Here is a 20,168-nt window from a genome sequence, read left to right as displayed (position 1 = left end):
AGACTTTGCAACTTTAACACTTTAAGTCATTTTTCCTTTCTGACTGAAACTCCTTATTTTTCCCGAAATGTCCAAATACCAGTGGCAATCACACTTAGTTCACACACTCCAACAGAGACCAGCAGATTTGTTTTCCTACTCCAATCTGAGATAGTTTTAAACCATGCAACATGCTATTAGCCCTATTACCCCACACACACGCATTCTGGTGGAGGGAGGGTGTGGAACCTTTGAGGCAGTAATGGCTGAAATAATGACACCCTAATATGGATAGGAAGGGTGGGTTTGGGTTTTTTTCCTCTTTGCTTGTGAAGATACTGTAGTACAGATTTGGCACTGTACAAGGGGCTGGGGAGAGGGAACAGGAAGAAGTACACAGAACCCCATACTACCGGGGAAACCCCATGAAAATGTAAATCCCTTCATGTACCTACAGCATAAAACAATATCCTAAAAAAGGCAAAGGTGTAAATACATAAGCATGTTACAAAAATTTACCTGAAGGTGATAAGTTTCCCCCCTCCATCCTCAGGTAACATAAAATGAAAAATAAGTCTTGCAAAAACGATTGGACCTGCTGCATCATGATGATGTTATCAGCTATCCTACCATCCAGAACACATTTTTTATCTTTATGGTAAAACCCACAACACCCCAAAGCTCTAGATTGCTTAGATTGTCATGGTAATCAGCATTCCTGCCAAGGCTTCTGTTTCTTCAGGCAGGCTGAGCCAGCACATTTTACCACAGCCACAAATAACAAGACCTTTCACGCAGCCTCTCTGCTGGAGAAAAAGTGAACTAATTGCAAAAATAGTATGGAACAAAAAACCCGGATTATCCTGCATTTATTGTCATGTGTTATGGCTGAGGCAGCAGGATATTTAATTTAATTTTGATGAACTCCTTTCAAAAATTCTTTTGTATGAAGTCAGGCTTCTCATTTTTGCTTTGTCCATTAGCAATTCCTCTTTTCCTGAAAGATGCAAGAAATTCTTCAGAGCTCTTCCAAGTGATTAAAGACAAACATGGCATTCTTCCTGATTCAGCATCCAACTGACTAAACTGTAATATTTGTTGCTTGACTGTGGTAGTAGGAAAAAGAAAGAAAAGAGGGGAAAATGTCTTTTCAACATTAGTAAAAAAAAATTTAAATTGGGCGTGCCACCTAATTTTTTTTTCTGTTATGGCTGTTAACACTGCCCCTCTTCATTAATTTCAAAACATTTACTTTGCATCATAGATAAATAAGACACAGAACCTGATAAATGGGCACTACAGCCTGGAAAGATTCCATAATCACATCGCTAATGGGACAGCAGGTTAAGATTACAAAAAGAGACAAAAAAAGAAAGAATACATTGTCTGTCAGAAAGAGTATACAGACGACAAACAAACATTCTCAGTTCAGAAAGTTCTAAAACTGCATTTCAGCTTTGCATTACTTCTACATTTGCTTAATTCTGCAGGTATAAAATTTAGCCTTTTAAATTTAAAGATACCCTCTATCTCATATTTAATATTCTCCTTAAACTTTTAATATCAAGGACATACTATTGCAATTGATGGAAAAAGTATTTTAATTACAAAAAAAAAAAAAAAAAGAGGATAGGGGCTTTTTGCTCCAACTTAAGAGCTGATCAGAACTGCAGATAAATACAGATTATGTAACACCAAAAAAAAGACAAACTCCTGTTTAGAAAACACCTATTTTCCACAATTCTTTGTGTTATGTCACAACAACACAGAGACAAAAGCTCTTTTTAAGTGCTACAATTAGGAAGACAGACAGCAGTGAGACTCAGGCTGAATCTGGCTACTAAACACCACTAAAGGTCTTGCAAAATTTCGTGCTCATGAAGAAAACACCAGTTGCTCCTACCCTTTATCTGCAAATCAAAAGGATCAAGACAAATAGTGCATGAGAACTGTCTTGCAGAAAAAGAAAAAGGGGGTGGGGGGAAGAGGGGGAGTCTGGTGAGGCTGTGTGTGTGTGTGTGTGTGTGTGTGAGGAGGGAATTTTCAAAGGCACCCTCCCTTGCAAAAAACACAGAGGACAGCTTTTTTTGACATAACTTTAAAATGCACTAAATTTTTTTCTGAAGTAATAATCACACAATGATCAGAATGACAGAGTCTGTCTGGAATTACTTCAAATAATTAAATTAGTTACTAAAAATTCAATTTTCCCTTTCACCATTATTCATATCCTTAGCTTTATGTGCACCAACCAGTGCAATGAGAATACAAAAATTGATTGAACTTGTTCATCTTATGGCAAAACCACTCCAAGAGCTCTTTAAATGCTTCAGGGAAATTCTCACATTTCTAAAAATTTCAATTTGGAGTTTTCAAAACAGAAAAAAATCTGATATAATGGAAACATTGTCTTCAAGTTAAATTAAGTATGAAGGGGCTAATTTAGAATCAGAAAAAGGAGTACATGTTCTCATAACTGCGCACAGCACACAGATTTATGACTTTTTCTGTGCTTTGTTATCCAGTGAAATGACATTTGTTAAGTTTACTTCAGAAATAAGCTCACTTAGGTTGTGTTTACAGAGACCTGCTGGGGCATAAGCAAATTTAAAAACGTTTGGTTGCTCTGCCAACTGCAAAGCATTCTTGGCACCCTTTGCCTTCCCATCCATTAACTAAGGAGTTAAAGGAATGACATTAATTTTAAACCCAGATTAAGTCAGCGAAGCTTCATTAATAGTTTTCTTAAACAGTTTATTTTAGTGACATAGAAGTAAGATAAAATAGATCTGCACTTACTATCAAGCGCATTTTGAATACAAAATGAACACACCTGAAATAAATAAAAACACCCCAAATGTCTGTCCCCCCTTGCAATCTCTTAGATCCATGACCACTCAGAAGAAGTCAACTGCAGAAGTCAACTTTCTTCCAAGAAAAACCATGATAAAGGAAGAATGAAATAGAACCCCAAGCAGAAACAGTTCAGCAGTCTGGGGCATGGTAACAATAAACCTGGAAGCCCTGGACATAAACAGGCATGCTGCCACCAAGAAATATAATACTTTATATTTTAAGGTTTGAAAAATATTTTTAGAAGTGGAAGCCTTCTCTATAATTAAAAATGTCATACTTGCAATCAGTTATACTCCTTTTTTTTCTAAAGTTCACAGGCTATTATGGAACAAACATCAGAAATGTATCTATTATATTTAAAGAACTCAATAAATATTTTCAGTCGCTTCTACCATACAACTGATGAAGGAAATAAGTGTACAATGCTTTAAATGGCATATATCTAATTATTATTTAGTGAAAAAATAATAATAGAATTGAACTTAAAACACACTGGCAGGAGTTGCCTGGTCTTATTCCAACATGAAGTTTTAAAACATTTATCTTTTTTATTCATTATTTTGGATTCCAACAAAACACTTAGGACTGCAAAGACCTACCTTCCTTTCAAATGAATTCCTCAAATATTTCAACTTTCTACAAAAACTTGAGTGTCTTGAAATACACAAAACTTATCAGTAAAAAAATACTTTAAAATGTTGCTATCCAAGAATATTTTGAGGTAATATAAAATTTGCTACTCACACAGGTTACAAGTCAAAACAAACTGCCAGACATAGCAATCTAAATCCTTATTATCCTCGATACATTCCAGACACTTCTCTGATGAGATACCCTTCCTTTTACAGACCTGTATTTCTAGAAATTAAAATCTGCCGAGCTCCTTATGGAAGTGTACAATAGATATAAGTATTAAAAGCATGCAGATACCAGGAAACAACTGAATTTTTCAAGTTACCACTATTTTTGTAAAACTAACCATTTGGGGCCAAACACACCCTGCTGACTGTATTCCAGGATGAAAGGGCTCTCAAGCTGTTCCCTCTTTATTTCAGAAGAGATTTCATAGCAGAGGCTTGGTGTTGAAGCTTGTGCTAGGAAACACTCATGCCGGCAGAAGCTTCCAGATTTGACCAACTTTGTAACATAATAGCTGCCTCAAATTCAGCCGGAACTTGCAGACAGGTTTCAGGAAACTTGGTTGCCACCGGGCAACATCTTGTTTCTCCCAGTTTGAAAGCACTGCTCAGGCTGCAGTCCCAATGCTAGAAAGCAACAAGGTATTTTCAACTCACTCATCTCCCACTTGTGACCACTAATTCTTTAGTTCCAGGAGAGAAAACTGCAGTTAAATATTCTTTCACTCTGGTACTCAGCTGCCCTTCCTCAAAGGACACCTGCACCAGCACCTGTGCAGGGAGAGCAGCAAGGTGCAGGGCAGGAGGGACCTGCAGGAGAAAGGCTGACCTGTACGAGCACTGGCACTTCACTGACACTTCCCAGGCACACGGGACATCCACCAGCACACCACTGGCATCCACAGATCACCTCCTCACACAGGTGGAAAGTATCTCTTTTTCTGGGGAAAAATAAACATCTAGGACAAACTGTGCATGCAAAAACACGCAAGTGAGCACTCCTTCCCATGGGAAGTGGGTCGGAGCCAAGGACTTTCCCTTTGCACCCATTCCCCTTCACTCACAGCTGTGCTAAGCTGGCACTGCAGGGAACCCAGGTCCTTGTGGTACAAGCACGCTGCTAATTACACACAGCTCGCACACACATCCAAAGCATGACCACAATGTCAGCATTACCAGTCTCTGTGGAAAACAGTTACAAAAAAAAACCCCAACCAAACCAAAGAGCATACATTCATGCAAAAATTGTTTCCAGTGATGGAAACAAAAGCAAAACCACATGAATTAACAGGCTTTCCCTGCAAATAAATAACAAAGAAATAAGTACAAATGCCTCTTTAGTATTTTGCAAATACACACACTACATGCTAATTATGTTGTTGAGCATGCACAACAGATATTGTTCTTCTGGATAAAAAAACAAATTCAAAACCAGAGTCAGAAGAGTAACAAATCTGCCTGCTCACGTTTCAGAAAGCCTGCTAACAACAGTATGCCTAATACCAAAAAAATTGCATTCCTTGAAATAAAGCCCAGGTCTGTGGATGTTAGGAGAGATTTACAAATAGCAAAAACCCTGAAGTTTACAAACTACTCACAGTGCTAAAAATTTGTCTTAATTACCTAAAATTTAAAAGAACTGAACTGCAAAAACTCAAAAGTCTAAAATAACAGCATTAAGACATGAACAACACTGTCCAGACAAAAGCATCAGCAACACCAGCAGACTTGTACTCCTTAGTAAAGCCTCAATGTGCTTTTCAGTGCTGGCTACCTGATAACCAGGAAGGCAGCTACGTAAAATCAGTGTTTCATGGTCATTTACTTTAAATACTCAGCACACTGGCATTGCCTGCCACCACTAGAAATACAGATCAAGTGTGGTCCTGAGGATGTCTTTTGCACTTCAGCACCATATTAGCACATTCTGACATACGAATTTCCAAGAAATACCAAAAAATTTTGCTGGTACTGTAAGGACAGCCTGTACAGATGTTATTTGGAATTCTGCATAACTACATGAGAGATCCCTCTCTCTACTAAAATCACCTATCCGTATTAAAGGCTACTAGCTTTCCATCAGTATTCAAGGAATATCAATACACTTAACCCTTAGTACCCCCAAAGTCACCCATCTGAATTGGTATAAATGCCACCAGACAGCTGAGCTGAGGTACAATGGGTCTGCTGATGGTGGCTGTGCAGCCAAGCTCAGCCTCAGCTACTGCGCACATGACCCGCTGAACTCACCTACAACGTGCTGCCAAATGGACAATCCACACAGGGAACAGGAAAACCAGAGAGCTCCAACAAAACAGAAATAAAACAGCAGAGGACTACAAAGTCATTGAGAAAATTAAATATCCAGCTCTGGCGCTGCAAGCAGGTTGGTTAACCATAACATATAAATGATATACAAAGGAAAAACAGAGAACTTTTCTAGAAAATGCAGTTTTGACCATGTAGTTGACAATTTTCCAAAAAAAATAACCTTTTTTAAGGAAACTTCCACCAGTGAGAGCAGTCTGGCTTGTTATTTACTTCTATATTTCTTTTTTCTATCAGTTATTAACTATTAATATCTAGTTTTCCAAATAATTACTCTTGCTTTGAAGCAATTGCCATTTAATGCTTTGAGGCATATGCATTTCTCTAATACAGTCTATTTAATTCTAATTAGCAATATAAAACAGCTGAATCACCCAGCAATACCTTGGACTAAAAGCTTTTTAAAAGTAATTGGGAACCCTATGAATAAGAAGGCAGGCAGACACACTCTGGAGATCTAAAACAGGGAGCAGGAGATCCACCTCTACAGAAAGAAAACATACAGCTCGGGTGCATAAACGGACTATCATACTAAAGAAAATCTGAAACCCAATCAGAGCAAAAGCTTGAGTTTTTAGGTCTTGGATCATTCTAGCAACATCTTCCTACCAGGATGACACAGTCTGGTTAAGAAGTTAGCAAAGGATTTGACTTCATTTTTGGATCATGTTTTTCCCTCCACCTTGCCAGCAATTGTTACGTACTTCCTAGGCTGAACCTTTGGACGACTTCGGCAAAGGGATGCCTAAATCTTGGATCATTGGTCCAGGCTGAACAACCTTATGTCTAGAAATGTCCACACTTAAGCACTTACTGGGTCCCCCCAAAAGCGCCACTTAGAACACCTAAAAGCCTCTGACTCCCAAAGGCTGCTGACACTGCTCAGCCACCTCCGCAGCAACAGCCCAGGTGGGTCAGAAGATGCACGCAGCTCCAGGATTCTGGGTGTCCTTTTGGACACACACTGCCAAAGGTTCCTTGTTCCCAACAATTACAGCTCCTCGAACACTCCAAGCACTAAGTGCAACCTGTTCACATGTTTAAAAATAATTAAGATTTAACTATTTGTGTTTTCCCCTTGACGAATTCTGGTACTAAAAAAAGACACAAACTAGGTACTGAATTTTACTGCAATTTACTGTATCTTTTACTAAAAACAGTATAAACCAGAACAAAATGGTTATGTCCTATAAATCCAGGACAATACTGGCTTCTTACCTCCTCATTTCTATGATTACCCTTTCATCCAGCCTAAAGAGCACTGATCAGATAGACTGACTTGTAAACTCAGCATAACATATGCAAAAAACGACAAATCCATTATCTCCTCAATGAGGAGGAAGTTTTACAGCATCCTTTTATTACTTTTAATTATTATTTGAACAGATCTTTATCTTCTTTTCCCTAACATGGTAATGTCAAGTTTTATCTCAAAAAAAAAAAAAAAAAAGCCAGTGGAATTCAAGCAAAGTCATGAAAACAGTAATTCTTACATCACTGAACTCTGAGAAATCCTATTTTACAGTATCCTTTCAACACACCTGCTACCAGAAATTCTATCACCAGTGGATACTGGGCTACAATGGTGTTTCCTTGGGACCTTTCAGTCCAACAGCCTCAGAGCCCTTCTCACTGCCCCTTTGCATTAGCCATGGAGAGGGAAGGAAGCTCTGTCTTGGCCCCAAGACTGGTCAAAGAAAACCACCATAAGCAAACATCAGCATTCAGACCTTCAGCCAGTCCAGATGGAAGTCAGGGAGGAATTTCTTCCAATATGAAAAGTCTTGTTAAGAATTGGTTTTGTGTATTTGTTTTCCATGGCCAGGTTTTGGTGGTCCAGGGGCTACAGTGGTGGCTACTGTGGTGAAAAGCTGCCAGAAGCTTCCCCCATGTCCAGCAGAGCCAATGCCAGCCAGATCTGAGAGAGCTGCTGGGGAGAAAATGAATTCCATCTCAGCCAGACCCAATACAGTTAGCAAGTGCTCTTCTCATGCAAATATGAATGGGTCACCATCTGATATGCATGGGAAAACAGCAATGCCAGCCAAAGTCAATTTTACTTTTACTTCCCTTTGCAACACAGGAGACAGATAAGATCCTCTGGACAAATTACACTTAACCAATTCACTGCTCCCAGGGCAGCACCTGCAGTTCGCTGTTCCTCCTGCCAACATACTGAATGGGGAAATAGAGAGACTGGGAAGTCACCCATCAGTTGGCATCCCCATGGCACAGGAGCACAGGCATCTTCCCTTCCAGCCCCTAGAGAAACTTCTACCAGCATAAGGTTATCCAGAAGGTTGTCCAGAAACTATCATGCTTTCACCTAAACAAAATTATTGAGCGAAACAACAGATCATTTAACAGTAAGACATATTCTTGCAACAACCCTTCTTTTACCTACTAAATCATCTTCTGTATTCATTTTAATGAAAATATGATAAGGCTAGAAAGATTATTTCAATAAGGAAGAAAAAAGAAAATCTATACCAGGGGTTGGAAGAGTCTTCTGCCAAAAATTGTTAACAAGTATGTTTTCCTCAGATTACTAGGCATAGTTTCAGTTCCTCCATGCAGGAAAAGCAAGCAGCACCTAATAAATGTCTCACTCAAAAATTCATACACTTTATTTAAGTTGTTATAATACACACAAGCTTTTATCTGAGACAAGCTCATGAACAAGGTAAGAGAATTACAACAATTTATTAAAACTGTGAATCTTTCTGTAAACTCTAGAGTAGAATCATTACAGAGGCTTTAGGCATGTTAGGGAATATTTATTGAGTTCAGTGAAACAGAATCAAAAAAACTCCAAAAATAAAAAAATTCTCAGTTCTTTGCCAGCAATTTATCCCTGCCAGTTAATGACAGATAAAAGTCCTAAAAAGACAAAAGAAGTATAGAAAACAAATAACCCTCCCCTTTTCTTACATGTTGGCTCACTGAAATTAAAATTTCAGAGCTTAATTTCAAGTGTTCATTGAAAGAATACCCCAAAATCAGCATAAATTCCTTTACAATTTTTGAGGTTTTTTTAAGCAATCAACACTGGTTACCACCAACCAATGATCAAGTTTTGCTGCAATCCCTGAAAGGCCTTTATCTCATCATCAACTACTCTTTCTGATTAAAATGTCTGGGCCTTACCCCTACACAGACCTCACAAGTAAAATCAAGTCACCTTAAAGAGCAGCTGAGTAAACAGGAAAAAACCCAACAAAACAATTACATCTTATTATCTAGAAAGAAAACACTAAATATTATCAAAGAAATGAAATCACCCACCAAAAAATCCAGAAGAGTAACATGATTTAATATGTTCTAAACATCTAGCAAAGTTTTTACCATTTTTCTTCAAAATAAAATATGATGACATCTATGTATACAGTGTTTTCTTTGTTGCTACTAAAACCAAAAATAAGCTATTTATCAATCTATTTATTTTCTTTCTATTTTTTTTTTCCAACACTCAAATATATCTGGCTAGAAGAAAAAATACATTATTAGGAGTGACATGTGACACCATAAATGGTTTCTGCAAAGGGAATTTTCTTGTTACTCTTCATTACACAGCTTGCTGAATTGTCACATAAAATAATTAATCCTTACCTTAAACAAAGCATTGTCCTTCATTTACTGAGAGAAATGTGACCTTTAGAAATAAATAAATTGTTCTGTTACAGATGGGATATCAGAAACCAGCAAGCTATTGCCAGTTTCAAAAACAAGGAGCCATTCATAACTACAATTCATATTCTGTTCTCATTCTCCTGAAATCTTGGCTCCCTTTTTACAATCATTTGTAACTGTCTGTATGCTGAAAATAGATACCTAACAATATTGTTTAGCCCAAGACCAACTCCCTTCATATCTGCAGCTTAATTCAAGCAATGCATTATTTCCCCAACTACAGTAAATAAATACAATCTTAGGGTCTTCAATGTTCTGTACTTTCAGAAACTAAATCATAAAACATACAAGTCCTTCTCTTGCCAGTATTTAAAAAGCCCACTTTAACCACCTCTTGTCTCAGTCACAAAATTAGCTGTTTAAATCTGTTAAAACATAAATAAACTATGAAATTTTTCACTAAATAGTAAAAAAGGTACCTAAATAATCTGAAAGAGATACGTATAGGATACAGAATAAAAAGCAGCTCCCCGGCCGAGAAATAAGTCATCTCTATAGCAATACAAAGCAACTCACCAGCAGCTTCTTACTGAAGACAACTTTTTTATAATTTGGTGGGTTTTTTGTTGAGTTTCAGTTTTTTGGGGTTGGTGGAGTTTTTTTTTTGTTTGTTGGTGGGGTTTTTTGTTAAAGGGTTTTGGTTTTTTTTTGTTATAATATGTAAGGTCATCCCAGTGGAAACTTTTATGAGAGCACAGTTCACAGTTCAGTTATGAGAGCATACTTACTCTTACCCAAGGACTCAGGCCAGACTTCCTTCTCAGGGACAGAGGAGCAAGGACTATTTTAGTGTTCTGGCCCTGACAGGGAAACAACAAAAATAACTGCGGAAAGACACAATCACGGCACTCAGCTACATACAGGATATCCAGATTTAAGTCCTTGGTCTCCTTGTTCTACATGTCTCCATATCAGGACCAAAGAAATATCCCACTCATAGGTCTAGAGAAGTGATTTTTTTATATAAAAAGGTGTATAAAATTGGTGTATAGGAGATATTTTTAGTCTATTACCAATTTTAGAAAAAAACAACTTCATTTCAAAGAACATCTTAAATCCCAAACTTCAGCATGACAAGCTTCTTATCTAGCTTTACCCAAGGAACTGGGGACAGTGGTGTGGGTGAGTGAACATCCAGCTCTCCACTATGCTTGGTCCTTAAGGACACCTCCCATACTTCTCAAATGAAGATGATTCTCTCTCAGGTAGAGAGAATAGTTGGCAATATTATGAAGACTATGCATTCAAATTGATTCTCACTATGCCCTTGTACAAACACTGACATTTCAGTATTTCACTTTAGAATTTTAATGTATCATTTATGTTCATTTTTTATAAATGGGAAACAAAGAAAAGTATGCTAAGTAGGAGGATATACACCCGATGCTTTCTAATAGTTTTCACAGAGAAATCATGTGAGGCATAGTGCCGGGTACCAGAAAGAGTGAGAGACAGACATATTCAGAGACAATGAAACTGCAAAACTAAGCCTCCTTGACACAAAGTACGCCCAGTTTCCTTTGGGCAAGAAGCCGTTTCTCAGGTAACCATCGTGCCTGGCAAACAAACACAGGTTTCCTTTGGAAACAGGCTCTGATAAACACCTCTCGAGTCCTCACTTCAAGAAAAGGGCTTTGATTTTGCAAGACAACCAGGTATTCTCCAAGTAGAGGAATGACAAACTGCCAGACATGCCATCTCCTAATAAAGCAGTAATTGCACAAGTATAAGCCATCACACATAAACATCACCCTAACGTTAACAACCAGCCTCCAGTCCCAGTTGTTCAGCGTGAAGGTAAGTCCTGCACACAACAGACTCAATGTGATGCCACATTCTTAGAACTACCAGCTTTGTAATTCCTCCCTCCACAGTCTGCAGTCCACAGCATATCCTCTTCTTGTCTAAATGGGTTTGGTAAAGGACAGCAACCAATTAAAAGCATAATTACAATTTACAGCCATTATAAAACCTGCCATTTTCACTTAGCTTTCAAGAAAGGAATTTTTTGTTGACAGAACAAGAATTATCCTCTACTTTATTTCACAAGATAGCCATGGAATTCATTTATGCAAGAAATTCTAAATACCTGCACTTCATACCAAAATTCACATGTACGGACACACTAAAGAAGGGAACACAAGCTAGCACTATCATTGCAAGTATCCATTTTGGAAGTACTTTTTTGGATTTTTCTCTTAGCCAAGGAAGCCTTTGCATCCACCCCATTCCAACTGTTCCCTGTTTACTAAAACATGCATTCCCTCGAAATACACAGAGAAAAATACTAGGAAATTTTTAACCGTGGCTAGAAGAAGAAGAAGCTCTTTTTAAAGCAATCTAGAGGACAAAACACACAGGCAATAATTTTTCCAAGTAACTCACTACTTGAATTTGCTCTGAGGTAGGAAAGGTAACCAGCACAGACTTGTCACTACCTGATTAGCAATGCATGAATGGAATGTCCAAACACCTATGAACAGGTAAGTTGCATAAACAGAATAAATTAAAACAAATAAAATATGTTACATTCCATTCTTTTGTCACGTGTAGTTTTTCCTTATCAAGCAGTGGCAGAAGCAGCCTCACTATTGACATTTACTGCATTTTAGCTCAAGCAAGGTACAGATGGCTACGGCTAATGAAAACACATTATTTAACATTTCATCTATTTTCCTGCAACACCCCCATGACAAAAATGAAAGTTTACTATTATTCTTCCCCTTTGCATGCAATAAAAAACTGATAAAAAAGCAAGTGCGGAGAATTTACCTGGCAAAACCATAGAAAAATTAATTGTCAAGAATAAAGTTGAGATTTATAGTGCAAAGTATATACTTGTAGATAGAAAGGAGCCCACATGACTTTCAGCACTACAGCTATCTTTGTTAAGACAAAATATAAGTAAACAAAAAATTCCCACAATATCATAAAAACTTTCTTTCTAAAAAAGCAATTGATTTTACCCATGGGCCCAGTGGGGGATTTTAGAATCATTATGGCAAAAGTAAGAACTTTTTTTAATGGTGTAGCAAAGGGTTCTGCACCCAACAGGAATCTCATCCCCACTATGAGCTAGGATAACCCACCCGTGTGCCCACTGTCCAAAGGCACTGACAGATGCTGCTCACCCCTCCTGAACAGACACATGGATGGCCACTGTATATGCAGGCAAAATAACCCTTCATTTGTTAGTTGTTATGTATATTTGCTGTCATACTTAGCCCTAAAATCCTCACTTCTTTTCTGCCTGCAGAACAGGCAATGAGAATTAGCTAGATTGTGAACTAAAATGTCTTTTAATGTCATTATCACTCATAATCCCTTTAATAGGTTTTTACGAGAGTTAGCAATGGCAAACCAAAAAAATATACAAGTTCCACTAGTTTCAGAAAAGCTTTTGTAGATGACAGAGAACTCACAGAATATTCTGAGCTGGAAGGGACCCATAAGGCTCATCATTGTCCCACTCCTGGCTCTGCACATGGTCACGCAGAATCATACCATGTGCCTGAGAGCATCAACCAAGCACTTTTTTAACTCTGTGAGGCTTGGTGCTGGTCCCTGGGGAGCTTATTCCAAACCCCCCCTGCCCCTTTCCCCTCCACTCCCCTCCTCCAAGAAAAGTATCAATTGACATCGATTCAAGATTAGGTAGAACAGAGTCTCAATTTATGTTAACTAAATCTAATCCCAGCCGCTTAAGAACTGACATGTCTGAAAATAAGGACACGATACACATAGTTCTACATGTCACAAAAACCTCTGCCAAGAAAGAACTTGAATTCTGGAAGAGCGCTGAACTGCGTCACCCTGAAATCTTGTCAGAGTATCCATGCCACAGCTGAAATGCTGCACAAAGTTGGAGCTGTTGCCGCAGTTATTGGCTGTCTTTGAAAAACGGCAGCCTCTGCTCAAGTGGAAATATTGATTCCTTAGGGATGGCTCTTCCCCTACAGTTGTACACTGCTTTGGAGATGGATTATCCCATAGAGACAGTTTCACAGTAACTGTCACTAAACAAAACTGAGCTAAATTCAGGGTCCTGACCATATGGATTAGGACATGGACAGCAGAGGAATTGCTGCCAACAATAACCTCAGTGATATCTCAGAGCATAAATGAAACTGCCAATAACGTTGGCCAGAAATCTAACCCACTAAAAGCTGATTTCACAAGTTTCTGCTTCTTTCACGTTCCCAACTCCCTAGGCAGTATCTAGTAACAGACCTCTATCTGAGACAGTGCCTAGAGAGAAAGCAGCTCTGATCTAGAATGACAATTCCCAAATTCTAGAGAGTTACAGCTGAACAAAACTAAGATTAAATTTGCTTTTATACTCAAATGGCTTCATGTAAGTTCTGTGTGAACATTAAGTGAAATGTCTTATAGGCAATAATGTATATTATTTATATATATTAATAGATACATCTATCAATATATATAATAAAGTGCAAGTCCATAAGTAATATTGTCCTATATAAGGAACAAAAAATCACTACCTACATAAAATATAATAGCAACTTAACTGAAATAAAAGCAGGTTCAACCACAGATCTCCAAAAATTTATGTTTTGGGATGACCAGAACAAGCACATAATACTTCTATGAAGTCTCTCAACATCCAGCTACCAAAAGCCAAACACTACTCCTGTTAAGTATTAAAATATGTAGTAACAAGCGTTACACAATTATGCATTTACAGGAAATCAAACAGGATTAAAAAATCACCACATGCAATGTTCTCTTTGAGCATAAACATAAAAGGCAGTGAGACAGTGTCTTTGTATATCCTGCCTTTGTGCTCTCATAAACCTAAGTTACACCAGAGGCCATCCAGCTACCAGGACATAACAGGCAAGGGTCACTGAGTGTTAACCTCACACGAGCCCATTAGTCCAGCATCCGCAATGCTCTTCTGTGTCTGTGCTCTGACTACAAGGAGTTGCCATAGAAAACACATATTTTCAGATTTAGACTGTGAAGACCAATTGGTCCAAGGCTTCTTCCCATCATGTTCCAACTACACCAGTGAGTGAAGTCCAAAAACAAGAGAGGGTAGATGACAGGAGCTCATGTTTCAACAGCATACCACTAGGACCAAGCCTTAGGGTGATATGGGGAAAGGGAATGTTGCAGAGGTAAAATCACTGCTGGAAAGATAATCAAATTCTTACAGAAAAATTGGCTTTAAACTCCAAACTATTTCAATTACCTTCTGGTGGTGGCGGAGGGAAATCCTCTGTGTCCATTCTAGTATATCCACCGCACCTTTAGCAGGCTGGAAAACTCTGCAAAAATGAAGGGAACATGTTTTGTAGATGAACAAAATTTCCAAATATTGAGACACTCCTTTTCAATTTGGCCAAGCTCATACCTATTATCTAATTCCATTATGGAAGAGAGGAAATTTGCCTGGCTTCGTGCTTCAATATGAATACAGCCCAAATTTTTCTGTTCTCAGCCCTCAGTATTGGAGCCAATTATTTTAATGATCTCAGTAAGCCAGCTGAAGAGACATGAAGTTTTTAAACTATTTTGTACTCTGCAGTTCCCACTGTGACAATCATAAGGAGATTACTAAAACATGTTATTTCAATGTCCGTTTGGAGCATATATTCTATCTCAAAATATTCATGAAGGGGTGAAGGATAAAAATTCTAGGAAGCTTATGAGTTTTCATGATGCTTTTCTGTATTCAGCAATCAGAAGTAATAAGTTTTAACTATACACTTTGTACACCACTTCTTTCCATTGTTTTTTTTTTCCTGCTAATCTTAAAAATTCTGCTTGAGTCCCTTTACTTCCACCTTTCCTAAGGAAAGTGAAGTAATAGCGGGTGAGTTCTTGAGGATCTTTTCTTTCAACTTCTTTTCTCAAATGCCATTGATCTCATGTTTTAAGGAAAATAATAACTCTACAAAGCATTCCCCTACTTTGGTACTGAATACTCAACTGAAGACAGCAAAGCCCAGAACCCATGAGAGACATCATCCCACCTTCCCCATAATGCTGCTTAATAGTGACATTCCAGTATCGTCCCGAAAGAAAACATACTGTACTAAGCAATGCACACACTCTGCCCCCAGCCCATCTTCACTCTAACTCAAGAGACAGCATGTCATAAAGACAGATTTCAAAATAAGCCTGAGGAGGAAAAGTATGTTTCCAAAAGCTACAAAGACAGTGGAAGAGCCAATGCTGAATTTTCTGTCCTACACTTGAGTGGCCCACAGATGTTCATCTGAAGAAGTTATCTCTTCTGCTAGCAACAAAACAGCTCAAGCCCTTGGAAAGTCTCCATAGCTCAAATATGAAAAGATTAAGTTGAAGGAGACAGTGAAATTCAAGGTACAGTGGCCAAATATTAAACTAAATGGCAAATGAATTGCCACTTACAGAAAAAGTGGCAGTGAATAGAAAAAAGCTTCAAAAAAGGATCCAACCCTAGGAGGCACTATGCAATTTACCTCCCTAACATTAGGTTTACAAGGGTGAATTATCAGGACAGGTGTGCCAGGAAGGATAATAACTCTGGTAGCGCAAGATCCTAGTAAGATGAGACAATTCATAACAACTTCATTTAAGCATGCAAAATTCCCTTTTAAACTGTCTTAAGCTTTGGCAACTCTTAATCCAGTCCTAGACAAAATCACATAGCTTCAGAGCCAAGGCTCAGAAAGGATTCCCCCAACATAACACAATAAATTCCATTATATGCTTTCACTATACAGTGTTCCTTCTAAAGCTTCTCCACAGTTTATATCTGCAGAGCCCCAAGGCGTGTTCCCGCTTACAGATGTCTGGAATGCATCCTGCCACACCAAAACTGTCAGCCAAAACAAGTGATAGTTAGGGTTTGAAGAAATGGCTATTTTCCTGTATATTTTTAAAGCTGCTCGTGACTGGAGCACAGGTTTTCAAGCGTGACACACGTAATATCAAGCAAACCTCTGAAAGTGACTCTCAGCACCTTTTCCAAATGCATCTTTAAGAGAGCAGCTAAAAGGCTTTCAGAATGATTTTTTTCTTTAAATATATGACACAAGCTTTTAAACATCTATCAAAGTTAACTTCCAACAATGATTTTTTTAAAATCAATTCCTTCCTCACCAGCAAATATTAACAAGACACAGAGCTGAGCCATGGAGCTTGATTTCCATTTTGATCTAGCTCACAGTGACATGCTTCAAATTACACAAGAATTGTGTGAAAGAAGGACACAGACCCAGTGTTAGAGTCCTACCCACTGACCTGCTTGCTCCCATCTGAACAGTGCAGTTATTCACAAGAAAAAAGATACACTTTCTCACTTAAGAATGCTTCAGGGCTTGATTTATACATTACATTAACTCATTTTGAAGTTCCACATATTTTTTGCTACTTTTTAGATGCTGAGAAAAACCCTGCAGCAGGAAAGAGAGCTTGTGTATTACAGATTGCATTAATACCCTCCAAAAAGAAAATAATTGCCATATTATGTAGCAGACAGTACATTTATGAACAATCTCTAATAGCATCACATTTCAAAGAGAAGTTTTTCACTCTTCTTTTGAGAGGCAGGGGAACTAACTCGAAGATATTTAAATCAATATTAAGGCAGATGATTTAATTTGACTAGCAGCATATGGTACATTTGCATTTGCAGCTCAAGTGCTTTTCCCACTGATTCTCCTGCTAACAGAGTTACACAGCACAGCTTACAGGTGCATTTAGACAATAATCATGAAAATCGTGAAAGCTCAAATTAAGCTGAAAGGGACTCCTAAATGTTCTCTCACGCACCCAACACAGGTGTTTTCAAAAATAAATCAGGTTACTCAGGGTCTTTGTCCCCACAAGTTATGAAATCCCCTGAAGGTGGAGGTCTTCCCATCCCCCAGAGCATCCTGCTCCTGAGCTTAACCAGAAAGTCCAGGAAGAGTTTTTCCTGTAAGCCCAACTGGAGCTCGGCTGCAGCACCTTGCAGCCATTGCCTCTCATTCTGCTGCTGTGCACCCCTGAACAAAGCCTTGCTCCACCTTCTTTCCAACACTGCCTTGGGAAGCAGAAGACTGCAATTCAATCCCCCTCACTCCTTTCTTCTCAAAATGACACAAAACCAGTTCCTTCAGCCTCTCCTGACCTCTTCCCACCCCCAACCATAGCACTGGCCTTTACTGGACTTACTCCAGTTTGACAGTCCCTCATTTGTACTGGGGCCTCACAATGAACACCGAATTCCAGATGCAGCATTGAGACCTCCAAGTAGATGTTACTTGGTTTAACATAAAATTATATTTTAAAAGTTAACAGCTTTTAAGACACAGAATATTAAGATTTTGTTCCAAAGGTATTTTAAAAACTGCAAAAAGAAAAAATCCTTATTAAACATGAAACACATGTATTATTATATTCATGCATATTTCATCATAAAATTATGAATAACTGAAAAACTGCCCTGACCTACTCAAAATTTCATGGAGGTTATAAAAATATGGAGCTCTCTTCCCCCATGTAACACTGTTTTCTCAAACACAGTATAACCTCTGTTTAATGACTCAAAGTTCACTCTTCCAGACTCCACAGCAATCACAGGAACAAAGGGACAGAAAGAAGCTCTCAGAGTTACTTTATTCCCACTGGCATCCAGATGCGAAAGGAATTCACCTGACTTGGTGCTCATCACCTTCTTTGCTTCCGATGTGGCAGAGACAGCAGTGACTGCTGTGGGCCGCAGAAGTGGTCTACAGATTGTCTCCCTTCCTCTCCCCCCCCGTATTTCCCCTGCATGCCCCACAGACAGCAGATGCAGGGGGCGAGGCCAAGGAGCTCCTGGGCACTCTGATAAAAGGCAGCTGACCCACTCTGGTCTAAACACTGGCCCTCACTCCCAATGTCTACTTCCGGATGTTTTCATCCAGTCCTTTCCTGCCAAACTGTGAGGAGGAACGGGCAATTCTTGCTCATATTTAAAGACAGTTTTCTAATTGTTTAACTTACCACTTTACCTACCCACTTATAGCTGAACCAATGTATCTAGGCAAACCCCAACTATTCCAAGCCTAAGAGACTACTGTTAAAAATAAACCCTATTTGTAGCACAATAGCATGCTTTTATTGCAGACGTTTAGCTAGTAGTTTCCTAAGTTTGGCACTAAAAATCAGGAATAATCATATTAAATGCACACATTTTTAAAGAAAAAAACTACAACAGGTGCCTTATTGTACTGCAATATATTCAGTTCCTGACCAACTTTTCAATGTTTTCTAAGTTTTAAGTTGATATTTAAGGAAAAAAGAAAAGGAATTACAATACCACATTAAAATCAGAGGTTCATGGGCAATGTTTCTAATGCAGAGAAGTCCCCCACAGTTAAAGCAGTCAGATCTCCAATGGCACTCACATCAGAAACCAAAATCATCCAAGTGTGAAATAGTCCCTAAGGACAGCTCCCAACACTTCCAATTTTCCACCAACTACACTAATCTTTGACCACAGAAGTCAGTACTGAAGGAAGTGAGAGTCTGTGATGCTCCACAGGAGACCTCACAACCTCAAAGTGCTAATACCTGCAAAATCTGAGACTGAAATTCTGATTCCACAGCAAAGAGCAGTTTCAGCAAGAGAAACAAAGCCAAAGACACCTTTATATTTATCCAAAGACTACAGAAGAATGTCAACATTCCTCTTTGAGACTCAGCTTTCCTTTCTCCTAACCTCTGGTAAATCCTCTTGCCTGCAGGACTAGGCTTCTCAGCTGTGTCTGCATATCTGATATTTTTCAATGATTTCCTCTAATTGTGGGACAAACAACAGACTATCAGTTCTCAGGCAAAGGATTACAAATACTGATCAACATCTGCATTTCTACTTCAACAAAATTATTTTCCATCAGTCACTACTTGTGCAGAAGTCAGAATGTTACAAAAATGGGACCGGCACAAGCTCTGCCAAAACTACAAGGCAGTGCAGCATTCAGAGCTGGGGGCACAGCACTTATGTGCTGAGCTCCCAAAGGGCACTCTTTGCTGCCAAGCTTCCTCAGCTCTGTCACCCTAAGAACTGTATTGGTGACTCACACACCTTCTCTTGTGGGTGTGTGCACTGTAACTGCAGCAACATCAGAATTCTTCATTCTTAACACTGCAGAGAGAATGAACATTTTATAATAGGAAACAGAAGCTGAATCAAGGAGACTGACTGCCAAGAAAGTGTGACTTATCTCTGAGAAAGCCAGAAAGTCTTTTAAAAATTAAGCTAAAAAACAACAACAAAACAATAAAACTTGAGAAGGTAAAGCCCCTGAATGTCTAACATCCCTTTGTGTCCACATCACTTAGTGAATATTGCTGTATAATGCCCAATTGAGTCTTCTTCCACCCAGAACTAGAGAACTCCTATTAGGAATTAAATCTCACTGAAATTTGATATGAAGACTCTTACAGCAATGCAGAGAAGTTGCAACATAGAAGAAGGCAGAAGATAGAAAGTTCATTTCCTATTTTTTTTCCTCCTGTAGCTCAAGAAAGCTCTTACAGACAGAAAAAATAAAAACTGATTTACAATTTGTTCTCCATACAAGTTATTACTAAGAAACATAGACTGTAAATTTTTTAATAGGTGTCTACAATGGTTATGAATAAAGCAGCCATTTATATTACGGCAGCGTCCCATCCCATGCTGTAAGCCATTAA

The 20,168-nt window shown here is 38.5% G+C and overlaps 1 protein-coding gene across 6 annotated transcripts in view; it reads right to left on the bottom strand.

Annotated features, from left to right (window-relative positions):
* The window catches only part of ARHGEF10 (Rho guanine nucleotide exchange factor 10), a 123,071-nt gene that overhangs the window by 81,467 nt on the left and 21,436 nt on the right, over positions 1 to 20,168 (bottom strand). For all 6 annotated transcript variants that reach the window (XR_010358173.1, XM_064412115.1, XM_064412117.1 and 3 more), the window contains exon 2: positions 14,707 to 14,782. Coding sequence is in view for 5 of the 6 variants with exons in the window: in XM_064412115.1 (XP_064268185.1) it covers positions 14,707 to 14,743 (37 nt within the window). In the remaining variant the exon portion in view is untranslated. The remainder of the gene's footprint in view (positions 1 to 14,706; positions 14,783 to 20,168) is intronic.

The sequence above is a fragment of the Passer domesticus genome, chromosome 3 (assembly GCF_036417665.1).
Source record: "Passer domesticus isolate bPasDom1 chromosome 3, bPasDom1.hap1, whole genome shotgun sequence".
Classification (NCBI taxonomy): domain Eukaryota; kingdom Metazoa; phylum Chordata; class Aves; order Passeriformes; family Passeridae; genus Passer; species Passer domesticus.
Note: the sequence above shows the minus strand (reverse complement) of the source record. Positions and strands in the feature narration are given on the sequence as shown.